Source organism: Peromyscus eremicus, chromosome X (assembly GCF_949786415.1).
Source record: "Peromyscus eremicus chromosome X, PerEre_H2_v1, whole genome shotgun sequence".
Lineage (NCBI taxonomy): Eukaryota > Metazoa > Chordata > Mammalia > Rodentia > Cricetidae > Peromyscus > Peromyscus eremicus.
Genome location: NC_081439.1, coordinates 97,973,025 through 97,986,082, shown reverse-complemented (window position 1 = coordinate 97,986,082; position 13,058 = coordinate 97,973,025). Strand labels below are relative to the sequence as shown.

The 13,058-nt window shown below is 37.1% G+C and overlaps 1 protein-coding gene across 2 annotated transcripts in view; it reads left to right on the top strand.

The window, feature by feature from the left end:
• The window catches only part of Klhl13 (kelch like family member 13), a 166,966-nt gene that overhangs the window by 89,292 nt on the left and 64,616 nt on the right, over positions 1-13,058 (top strand). The window contains exon 3 of one of the 2 annotated variants that reach the window (XM_059250978.1): positions 11,871-11,936. The exons of the other annotated variant lie outside the window; for it this stretch is intronic. Within the exon in view, the coding sequence (XP_059106961.1) occupies positions 11,871-11,936 (66 nt within the window). The remainder of the gene's footprint in view (positions 1-11,870; positions 11,937-13,058) is intronic. 2 annotated transcript variants of the gene reach the window in all.

Here is a 13,058-nt window from a genome sequence, read left to right as displayed (position 1 = left end):
AGCCCTATTCACTATAGCCAACAGGTGAAAATTGGCGATGGGGAGCAAATCTTTCATGAATATAAATTTTATCTGGGGGAATAAATTTAGTTTGCAACAACTTTGGTGGAGTGGCTCCCTAACATTCTGAATACAGTAGATAACTGGAAAGTGTTCACTTAAGTCATTAATTTTATTTCATATGACTGTCAGTTCCAAAAAACAACTACCAACAAAGATGCCCACCCAATAGTGTGGTGTGTGTGGTACTATGTGTGATGATGTTAGGTTGTTCACAAATATTACCTGTTATAGGAGCCATCTATCTCTTTTGACAAGTTGTTTTTTTATCAGTGGTAAATTATATCCATTTTCTAGTCACAGTCACGGGGATTTTTGTTTTAAAATAAATGTTCAGTTTTAGTATTGATTTAAAACAAAAGTAAACAATAAAGTTTCCACTGAGATGACAAATGAAGACAAGTCACGGATGACTGAAAAATGGAAACTTCAAGAAACACTGTTTTCTGTGCTCAAGGGAATTTATTTTTAATGAGTACATATTGAACATTAGTTTCAGCTCATCAAAATTGAACAAAGACGTAGTTTTTGCCTTTGGAGCTCTCATCCTAAGAAGGGTGATAAGTCACGCTTATCAATAATTCCAAGAATCGGAATGTGCCAAGTTCTTGAACAGAGGACAAAGTGAGTTCATAATAAGGTACCTGTTTGGTTAGCAATACAATATGGAGAAAATAAACTGAAGGGGAAGACCCTCAACCTAATTTAGGTATTGTTGCTCTGTTAGGACCCCTCTACCTCTACCTTTTTCTCTGTTAGTAAACTGAACGTCATCTAGATTCCAGCTCTCCTTTATCCCCTTACATAAGGAGATAATATACCAGGGACTTATGAATATATGACTTTTTGAGCTAGACTGCTTTGACGCAAATTCTGGGTCCAATATTTATATACCGTGTAACTGTAGTCATGTTGCTTTGTTATTCTGTGTCTTAGTTTTGCATTTTGGAAAGAATATTATCAAAACTTACATTATAAAGATATAGTGAGGATTAAGTAAGTTCAGTGATCAAGTGGGTGAAACACTTTTAATACTATTTGGCACATAGTCAGTGATAAACATTAGCTAATGAGACTTGTATATTCTTTTTCATAAAAATCCCTTTGACTGTCTTCCAATACTACTGTCTTATTTTGACCTGATTTAGTCACAGTTGGAATTGTGCCCTGACTAGTGCTGTATCCTCCTTGCTCTCTACTCGCCTCTGACTTGATGCTTTACATGCTCTTGCTTATTTATAAATACCCAGTTCAGATGTCATCTCTGTGAAGTGTTCTCTGATTTCCTGCCCTAGTACAGTTAAGGCTATCGATGTTCATTTATGTCACCTTGAGCCTAATGCATGTACTTCACATCTCATGTCCCTTTGGCCATTATCACATTGAAATGGGGACCTGAATTTATTCAGTATTGATGTACCAGCCTAAGCACAGCCCCTGGAACAAAGTAGATGTTTATTAAATGCTTGAGTAGCTGAATGAAGGACCTCTGCCTGTAGGTAGTTGGCTTACAGTCTTCATTAGAATGCTGCAGTGAACACACATGAGGAGAAACAGCTTCATATGTGTGGTAAGTGCTGGAAGAGTTTAGAATATGCCATTTGGTTACCTTTAGAGTAACCAAATTATATTTGAAATGTAAGAAAAGGCAGAACTTCTGTGAAAACAGGAGGTCATACACAATCTGTGCAAGGGATTTATTGGAATTTGTTCTAAAGGTTTACTTGCAGATCAGTTTTTTAAACATTACATATCTATGATGGTGAAATTTGTAGCCCTCATACAATAACTACAATTACTGTAGTTAATCTACTTATATAGTCAGTGTACCCCTTGAACAGTACCAGCCTGAATCCCAGAGCCATGTAGAAGCAGAGCATCAGGAAAGATGTGTTAGATTTTGGACTAGAAGCCAGAGTTGTGGAGGAAGTTGAGCTTTGTTGTTTTTGTATGCTTTTTCAACATCCAGTCTCTGTCTTCTACAGCCCTTTCTATTTATTTTTCCCTTCCCTTTCTTTCCTCCATATTGTCACATGTAGTATCCCCTTGCTATATTTCAAATTAATGGTTTTTCTCTTTGTTGTTACATATGTGTGTATGTATGTATGTATGTGTGTATGTATTCCTAAATATATAAATATGATTATCTGTGTAGGGGTGTGTGTGTGTGTGTGTGTGTGTGTGTGTGTGTGTGTGTGTGTGTGTGATTGCACACTTGTGAAAGTCAAATGACAACTTCTGTGATTCAGTTCACTATGTGGATCCCAGAGATAGAACTCAGGTTACCAGGGTTGGCAGCAAGGGTCCTTACCTACTGAGACCCATTTCCTTGATTTCTACTATCTTCCAAAGTCCCTTTGTTCTGCTTACATTCTTGTAATAGCGCCCTGCCTAATATTGCCAGGGTTACAGAAGTTTTTCTCATAGTCCAGCCAGCTTCAGTCCCTCAGGGCAAAAGCTCTTTGCTATTTGAAGAGACTTGGTTGAACTAATTCACACTAATGTGTGAATAGCTGACAACCCCCTCATCTTGGAAGCTATAGTTATTATAATTTTGATAGGCTTCTGGTTAGCTCACATAAACCTGTAATTGCTGTAATTTCTGGCAGTATAACAGCAAACAGCGGGGCAGGATGAAGTGAGGTTGGAGGGAGTGGGAGTTTCACAACAGAAGATATTTTGAGACTGCACAATCCTCGCTTAAAACCATCCCTTAATTTCTCTTCTTGACCTCCCTCCTTACATGTACAGATTTGCTATATGCAGCAGGTTGTATAATTTTTTTCCTATTGGATGCATGGCAGCTCTGGGTAAGGTGGTGGTGGTAGTAGTTGTAATGGGAAATAGAATTGTATTGAAAAAGACTCCTGAAGGGTATCAAACCTCAGTCTTGGCTTGTGATTTGTTCATCCAGGGTCCCCTTTTGGCTACTATATTTCATTGTCCAGAACCTTATTCCTTTAATTGGTAATGTCTGCATTCCTGGCTGGCTGACTGTTCTCTGTGGCTCCTGAGCTGGTCTGTCTTTAGGACTGGATTCCTAACAGCCTTTATGCTTCTTATACTCTCAACAAGGCTGGAAGGCCTTGTATGCCTAAATTTCCGTTTCCCCAAATTTGAGTCCAATGCTAGCAAAACTCAAAGATCACATTATAAGCCTACCCTTTTTTTCTTTTAGTGAGCCAACAGCCTCCCAGCATTGGCTTTCCCAAACACACACGAGACGGTGGCTAATGGTCTGCATCAGTTAGCCCTCATAGCTGCTGCAGCTTCTGCCCTCACTGCCTGGACTCCATTTGTCAAGCCAGTTTGCAAACAGGCTCTTTCTCTGGGGAAGTCCAGATGTATTTGATTTTTATATTGTCCATTGTGTTGATATCTTTGCTATTTGTTACCTGCCAGTCTGTGTGAAAAGAGAGGCAAGGAAATGTGGAGATAAAGATCAGAGATTCATTCTTTTTTTTTTTTTTCTTCGAGACAGGGTTTCTCTGTGTAGCTTTGTGCCTCTCCTGGAACTCACTTGGTAGCCCAGGCTGGCCTCGAACTCACAGAGATCCGCCTGGCTCTGCCTCCTGAGTGCTGGGATTAAAGGCGTGCGCCACCGCCGCCCGGCCAGATTCATTCTTAAACCTAAATAAATCTCTAATTGGATAGAATTTCATAGGCCTTTAATCAAAAATACGTATTTCTCTATTTTGAAAGTTGGGATCATGTTAGTATTATGCTCTCCTGTGTTTCAGTTATATTTTTATTTACTGGGGTATATTCATTGTACATGCTGCTGGGTTTCATAAAGACAGATTCCTTTGAGTATATGATGTGCATTGACTGTATCCACCCCCAGAGCCTACCCCCACTGCTTCATGCCTCCTTCCCGTCATTCTGCTAGTCTCCTTCCTTCTCCAGCCTCCCATTTGCTTGTGTAGTTTACTCTCGACTGCTCTCCATACCATTTGTATTCCTGAGTATTGGCGATGTGCAGTAGCTTGCTTGATTGACCCTACTGTTTTATATTTTTGCTCCATCTAGTGGAGCATTGATTGTCAATATTGGATTTCAAAATGTGTTCTTTCATCACCACTGGTTGAAATAAGAATGTAGTAGAATCTTAAAATCCACAGAATATGCTTCTATCATTTTTAATTACTAGTCTGTAGAAATGACTAGCTTTAGGAGAGACAACTTCATTTTTTTCAGCATTTACTAGATTAGGTGGTGACAAGCCTATGAAACATTTCTTCACTGTCTAAGCTTTACCAGCTTTATCTTTACTTAGGAAATGGACAATGAGCACTGCTTTTATTCTAGCTAAGCATTTCCATTGCTTAATACAGTTCACTAGTCATTTACTGAGTCCTCCCCACATCCATCGCTTCCACGGTCATTTATCTACTGTGCTGAGCATTCTGCCAGTCACAGGATCTGTCATGCAAGCATCAAAAGGTACCACTTTCAGTGTGCTGCTTGCTATTATAGCCTTTTATTTATGTCTTGTAACTTATATTTTAGTTTGGGGAGAATAAGACCCCTTTAATGATTTCTTATTTAACTATTAAAATTGAGTTTAGAGAGAAAAGAACCACCTACCTCTGCTGACAGGATTTTTACCAAATTTATATTTTTATTGGGTTGTTATTTGTGAGGCACTGAGTTAGGTATTATAAAAGCATAAGAAAATCTAACCTCAATTCTTGGGTTATATGTGTAGGATTTGGTGTGTGTGTGTGTGTATGTATGCTTGTGTGTGTGTGCACATGTGCGTGTGTGTGTGTGTGTGTGTGTGTGTGTGTGTGTGTGTGTGTGTGTAGAAAGATGGGGAAGGGAGAGAAACAAACAGCTATAATCCAAAGAGATAGGAAATATAATACTCAGGAGGCTAGAACCCAGCATCTGGTAAGGGATGTGTGGGAGAGTTTCATGAAAGGGGTATTCATGAATACTTAAGTATGACTAGAAGTTTCTTTGGTTGACAGGGAGCATGGAATTCCAAGTGGAATCATCTATGAAACTAATTGGGCACAATAGAATATGGCATGTTTAAAGTGTATGCCAACAAATTGCTGATTGATAGATGAAAGGAAACCTCAAATTGACACTGGGAAGATATTTCTGGCACAGGTAGAGATTGACTCTTCTGCAACTTTTGTCATCCGGCTATAGTATAACTTCCCCATCACTATGTGACAACCTTCTTCAGAGAGGACAGTGTGGTTAGTATTTGTAGTTTGTAGTTTTCCTTAAAATAAACAACTGTGTGTGTGTGTGTGTGTGTGTGTGCATTCTTGTTTTCCATTTATCTCAGCAGCTGTTACCAAACTGAATCATTTAATATCATTTTCTCACTGGTAGAATGATGGGAACATTAACAACTGCATTGCCTACTAGAGGATCAGCTTAACATGAAAATGAAATACTTCATAATTAAGAGGTATAATAAAATATTAGAAATTTTTCTGGTTGAGTTTAAACTAGTACTTAACATATCTAGTATTTGGATAGGAAAATCAGGTTGACAAATATTGACAAATGGGGATATTTGTACTTGTTTATTAATCTAAAAGGTTTGAGCTTGTGTTTGGAGGATTTTGTTAGTTTATTTTTAGGTTAATCTTTTCAAAATAAAATGATAAAAATTTAAACAACCATTATCCTAGCACATATGTTCTAACCCCTTTCAGGTTCTTATTTAGGTTAGTAAAATATGTATATTTCATGGTCAACTTTGAATAATTAATATTGCTTAAGCAGTGTGAATTTTATCAATTGTATTGCTATGTAGTTAGTTGTATGGTATGAATTTTGTTCCATACTATTTTTAATAAATAAATAAATAAATAAGTAATCTAATAAATAAATAAATAAAATCTAACCTCATCTCTTGGGTTATATGAATAGGATTTGGTGTGTGTGTGTATGTGTGTGTTATTTATTTATTAAAATGAATATATAAAATTTATTTATTTATTTATTTTACATCCCAGCCACAGATTCCCCTCCCTCTTCTCCTTCCAGTCCTGCCCCCATCCTCCCTCTGTTTCCACCATCCCAATCTACTACTCCTCCGTTTTGTTTAGGAAAGAACAGGTCTCTCATGAGTATCAACAAAACATGGCATATCAAGTTACAGTGAGACTACCCCATGGATTAAGGCTGGTCAAAGTGACCCAGTATGAGGAGTAGGGTCCCAAAAGCCAGTAAAAGAGACAGAGACAGCCCCTATTCCCACTGTTAGGAGTCTCACAAATGGATCAAGCTACACAACTGTAACATATGCGCAGAGGACCTAGGTTAGTCCCAGGTAGGTTCCCTGGTTGTCCAGTCTCTGTGAGTCCTTATGAGCCCAGGTTAGTTGATTCTGTGACTTTTCCTGTGATGTTGTTGACCCCTGGCCACCTCCTTTGACCAGATTGATGCCTAGCTCAATTGTCATCAGAGAGGCCAACTGGTGGAAACAGATGCAGACCCACATCCAAACCTTAGGCAGAGTTTGGGGAATCCTGCAGAAGAGGGGCAGAAAGGATTGTAGGACCCATACTATTTTTTAAAAAAGAGATTTATTTACCTATCTTATGCATAAGAATGTTTCATCTCAATATATGTGCACCATGTATGTGCCTCCTTTACTGGTGGAGGCCAGAAGAGAGCATCACCCCCCAGAATTGAAGTTACAGATAGTTGTGAGTTACCAGGTGGGTGCTAGGAACTAAACCTGGGTCCTCTGCAAGAACAGCCAGTGCTCTTAACCACAGAGCCATCTCTACTGTCCTGAGTTTTGACCTATTTTAAGGATATCTAAGACATTTATGATTTATTTCTTTAGGATTGAGATATTACAAAACCTTAGCCTTTGCCTCCTTTCCTATTTTGTCCTAATCCAGTGAGCACAGGCAACAGTTATTAGCAGCAACAAAAAGCATTGTTAGCCGCTCCCTCTCACTTGCTCCATATCTACCATTGTATTGAATGGCAATACTACTGGGATCTGGTAATACACCTGTAGTATGAACTTCTGAGCTATAGGAATATGAATCATTACTTTCAATATAAATACCCTGACCCTTCTTTATACCAGTAATTTTCAAAATACGTCATCCATAGACTTAAGGACAAAAACTCTACAAACAACCTAACTTCACCATGTTCTGAACCATCTTAAATAACAGCAGACAGAAAGTTATCATGAATGTGATAAGATGATGATATTTAAAATGGAATGTAAGGGAATTATACTAGACTCACAGTAGATGCTTGTTATGATCAATCACAGATATACGATACTTATTAATGCGCTTTCATTGATAGTTTTTGTACTCACCCCTCTCCCCCATTCCCTTTACAACCTTAATGATCTAGCTAGGAGAATTTCAATAAAATATTCATTCTAATGAAACAATAATGTAAACTTGATCTTTCTTTCCTGTCAGGTCTAAAGGAAATACTATGGTAGTTACTCTGTTTTCTAGAACATTAAACGGGTGAATGGTCTGAATTATTTTGTCTCTTTTTCAGTCCATGATATCATTAAAGTACAGTTTAAAAACATTATTCTGATGACAAATTAAGCATTTTTTATGTCTTTCTAACTACTAGTCCTTCCTGAAGATTATTTGAGATGTGGCACATTTCCAAAGTTACATACTCCTTTTTTCCTCTGTATTTAATTTTTTCTTACAAATTAGTATAAAGCTCTCAATAAAAAAGAAGGGTATGTGGACAGCTTTTATCTGGGAAATATTAAGTCAGAGCGCATACACTTTCAAGTATTAGCTACTTTTTTAAATTTATTGGCTGCCTCCTCTTAATTAACTTGAACATAAAACCAATGATTATGATGAAAAGATTTTTTCATTGTTGACATAAATGAAAACATCATGGTTTTTGCCTCATTGAATAAATCTTAAGGTATCGTGCATCCATAAACAGGATGAAACAAAGCTTGAATACTTACTGAGTATTTGACATTGGGGGTAATGAGATGGGATTCCATAGTGTGAGAATATTGATATTCACACACCTAAGGACACCTCCTTGCCCTATATTAATCTCCTAGCAAAACAGTTAACCCTTTAAAAAATACCACTCTCTTCTTACACTCAGATTTTCTTCTTTAACAGCCCAGCCCTGAAGATTTTGAAGCATGATCAAATAATTCACCCGTTTCCCATCTCTTTCTGTGGTCCTCATGAGTTCCTTTAGTTTCTTGTATGCCTTCAAGGTGAATACTTTTGCTTTACTGCAAGTGATAAAACATAGTCACAGTTTCCCCCAACTTAACAGCCGTTTTCTAAAGGTCACTTGTCCATCTTTCAGCTATTCTGTTGGCATCTTTCGTCTGTTCTCTAAAATTTTTGAAGTACGAGATATGACACAGCTAGCAATGAAGGGAACCTCCTAACAGGCCCATTTCTCCCACAATTCTGATATTCTCCTTTGAGAGTTGAGCATGGTTTAGGAAGTTGTTAAAAGTAGCGTGTACTTTGAAATCTGGGAAAGTGGGTTTCTTGAGCTCACTTGGCCCCATTCCCTGCTCTCTGCCCTTATTGTCACCCTTTTAATCAATTCTGTTTCATATAATGAGCATAGGATCAAAGTGATTTTTTATATATTATATGCTAAACATTAGAATAATGCACAGTCCCTCTTAAGAAAAATTTGACGATATCACAGAGAAGAGTACAATATGAGGTAAATCTACAAGGATGAATTTCTCTCAGAAGAGGAGACTGAGGGGGGAAAATTCCATGCCAGGAGGACCTGTAGAGCAAAAACAAGAAAGAACAAAGAAAACTGGGTGTGATGGAGAGAATGACAGCGTGCTGTGTCCAGGCTGTAACAGCAATAAGCTGAACGAGCCAGCCAGCCACTGTGTAGTGGATCCTTACTGCACTTACTGCCTGATTAATTCTGCTGTTGATCCATCCACTCACTCAACAAATGATTCCTCATAACACAAAGGGTAAAATGCAAATCTTTTCACTGTCATGCGTTGTCTTCTGCTGTGTGGTCTTTTGTATGCCTTAAAATCCGCGTCCCTCAACACTACTACTTTCTTTGCGGTCACTCAGCCGCCTCCAGCTCGAAGTCTGTATTTAGCCTCAGTTGCAGCCGGATTTTCATTCTTCCTCTGCTTTGGTACCCTGGTTCTATGCTACTGAAGCTTCTCTACCATGTTTTTCTGCCTGTTTCCCTCACTCAGTCAGGAGCTTCTTAAGATCAAAAGAACTGTGTCTCATTCACTTGTATATCAGTATCAGTAAGCATAGTACGTAACACAGATAATTCCAAAAATAAATGAATTTTGAGTACTCACTGAATACTAAATTTTTTTTATCACATGTAGCTTTATTTAAAAGAGTGATTCAGAAATCATACGAATGGAGAATTAAAATGGGAGATGCAGGGAGAACAGTTACATATGTCTTTTTTGAAGTATCTTGTTTGTTTAGACAAACCAATAGGAGGTAGATTCCTGGAAAATTGGTGTAAGAGAAAAAATACAGTATTTAATGACTGGCTAGGATTTATTACTGTCTGTAATAGAGAGGAAAGTGTGAAGGATAATAAAGACTTAAGACCATATTACAAATAATAAGATAGTGATCCTTGCAAAAATAAGGTTATTTTGAGGTAAACATGTTTTGCCTGAGTCAGAGCTCCTGGTGCTAGCATTTGTCTCACCCTGCCTCTGCTGTAAGATGAGCTTTTTGCTCCTGTTCAGTTTGTCAAGCTCTGGATTCACTCGGTTCTCATTTTCATATCTGATCAGGAGTTTAGATGTGAAATATAAACAGTTCAGCCACACTGACTGTAATTTCTTACCAAGCCAAGGTGTGCAGGACAGGCGTTTGCATTTAAAAAGCTTCTTTCTGTTTCTGGGAGCTACAGTTGAAGTGTTATACCAGGCAGATGCACTGGGGTGCGCTACTGTGTAGTAGCAGAGCCTAGCTGTGCATCACAGCTCTTAACTTTAAAACTCCAGAGAATTTGATGAGAGAGGGATCCACAAGAACATGACAAATGATGAGAGTTCAAACCTTAAGAGAAAAATGGGCTTATTGGTAAGAGACCTTTCTTTTCCTTTATTTACTACTGTTACTTATTCATTAAAATAGCAAGCCTGTTATTTTGAGCTGTGGCTGTGAAGCGGTATATAAAAATCAATTTTATATGTATTGTAGAATTCAGGAGACATATTGGTAACCATGTAAAAATCATAGGGAGCGTGTGTACAGCTTGATTTCTTTTTACAAAACCTCTAAGGAATTTTTATTTTACTTCAGACTGTGGAATGCATTTATTTATATAGCATAAATGTAATGCAGGTTGAGAAATATGTATTTTTAAAAGTTAAAATAAAGAATAGTGACTTGTGTGGAAATAGATAATTTCACTTAGTCACCAGAAGGTGGCACACCAGATTGTTCTTACATACACAAAGAAAAGGAATAATATTAATAAGAATATAAAATAACATGTATTTAAAGGTATTTTAGTATATTGTAAGCACAGGAGTAATAGAATTGGCATTTTCTTGGCAAGGCTTAATAAGAAAGTAATGACAAATGTGAATTTAACCTATTATACCTTTTTATTATTCAACCATAATATTTATGTGTATAGCATTTTTAAAGTAAGCTTTGAAATAGTATTGCCATTAAAGAGATGCTATCTTGAATATGTCATTTTCTCAAAGAAATAAAATTCTCTACAACCGTCATTTTTTTGTAGAGAGCCCTTCCACTTAAGAGGCTATTTGGGTAATGTCTTTGTCAAGGTCTTTTTAAAGATTCTCTTAGACTTTGATTTAGTTATGACTTTAATAATGCACTAGTGCTTGTGAAATGATCCAGAGTAAAATATCTGAGGTGGCTTATTTGAGGAAAATATTAGGTAAGGCTAATGTTTGTTTTGTATAAGCCGATAGCAACATCAATGCAATAAATGCAAATAAATTATGCATTGTGTTGGAGTGCCTCAAACATCTGCCAGCAAATTGTAATTTTTTTTAGGAGAGTTGACTGTCAGCAGCATATACTGCAGTGTTTCTGTAGTAGTCTCTATTTTTAAAACTGCATTCTGGAGGCACTACCAGAAGTATGTCTGTCCAATGTTGAGAGTGTGTGTGTGTGTGTGTGTGTGTGTGTGTGTGTGTGTGTGTGTGTGTGTATGTGTATCCTAAAGGAGCTAGTTAGATGAGAAAACGTCACAAAAAATCCCACAAATTTTCTGTACAGGAGACTGTACATCTATTTACCTGTTTTTATTAATTACAAGCCGTGTGGAAATAAGGGGAAAAAAGGTAGTAAATTATCCTAAAAGAACATTAGCCATATGTTCTCTGAAAGATTAGAATGTATGTCATTTGCTTTCTGGTCTTTATGGCAAAGCAGTGTATCAGAAAAGAGCTGACCTTTAAGCATAAAAAGCTAAAAAATGATAAATCATTCCAAAGGCCGAGGGTATATCTACTAAAAAAATGTTTCTTTCTATGCTAATTTGATTAGCTTGGTCTTGTAGATCAGCTGCAAATCAATGTTATACTTAATGCCAGTCTGCATTTTATAGTTTCTGAAACATTAAGAAAGCTTCTAAAAACAAATGGAATCTTATAATTTTCTATGTTACATTTTGTAAAACTAATTTATATAGTATTAAATTGTTCTGTGGACCTTAAGTGTTCAGAATTTATAAATATAGCCTATTAAATTACATTAAATATTTTCACGGTATGCATTGAAAAATTTGAACCAAATACAATAAAGCCACAATTAACCAGATTTTTTTTTTTTTTTTTTGCACTCCACTTTCAGGAGACGGAGGCAATTGTCTTTAAAACAAGCCGATTTCAAGGATATATTCAAAAAAGCAGCTTCAGGGTATGTCCAAGGGTCTACATTTTCCTGTACCTGTTTTTTCTGATAAGAATTTATTTTAATAAGAGACCCTGAGGTATTTGAAGACATTCAGTTGTCAAATAAACTTCCATTGATGTCTAGGGTCTGTTGATTAAGAATTGTGTTGATAATATTTGCATCATTGTATTGTGTTTTACATTTTTCGGTTTCAGTTCACAAACCTAAGTTCATTTGGCTTTCTTATCATTGCTGTGAGATAAACAAAGACAGTAGCATTTTTCTCTAATTTACAGAAGAGAGAAATAGCACTTGAGGTCATTAAGCTAATGAGTGTCAGAGTGCAACCAGACCATGGGTCTCTTGTTCTGTCCTTTTTTGCTAATGGATGAAGTTAAAAACAAGTTTTTAACATTTAAACATGTATTGTATAATCAATCTAATTGTACTATATTTGTTTTCTAATTCCTGTACTTCCCATTTTTTTTTGCCACTGTTCATCTGTCTGTCTGCTTCTGTTAGCTGGGCACCTTGCTTTCTGACTTCTCTGACCGGAAAGGATCTTGAATGTGGAAGGGCAAGATAAGGGCTGTGGATACTAGTTTGACAGTGGTGAGCAGCCAATTCGATGTGCTAAGGGAGTCCAGTGACTGAGAGAGGAAACTGAATATTACTGTAGCTTAGGTTTCCTGGGCAGAGGTTAGTTACCTTGATCTTAAGACAGCCTTTTCTTAAGCCTAGTAGACCTGGTGCGATAATGAGTCTGAGTACTTGTTTAAAATGCAGAGTATGGGTCCCCACCCCCAGAGTTTGACATTTTATTCACCCCAGGTGATTCTTCATACACTAATGTTTGAGAGCATTTGCCTTAAAGGTATAAACGTTTGCTGTGCCTCACTGTTGACTCTTGAGCCAAGGAAAGGACACCTTTCTCTCAGCAGAATCTATACTCTCTGTCAAAGCACATCAACTAGGACAGTGGGGACAGGGTGAGGAAGGAAAGCCAGCATTTGTGCCCATTTTCATGTCTGTAGCTGAAGCATATCACAGTGGTTTTTGTGAAGTTTGAAGATAGTGAGGTATTTTAGAAAGGCTTGTGTCTTGAAAAAGGTAAAAGGCAGTGGCAAAATGTCACTAAAAGATGAA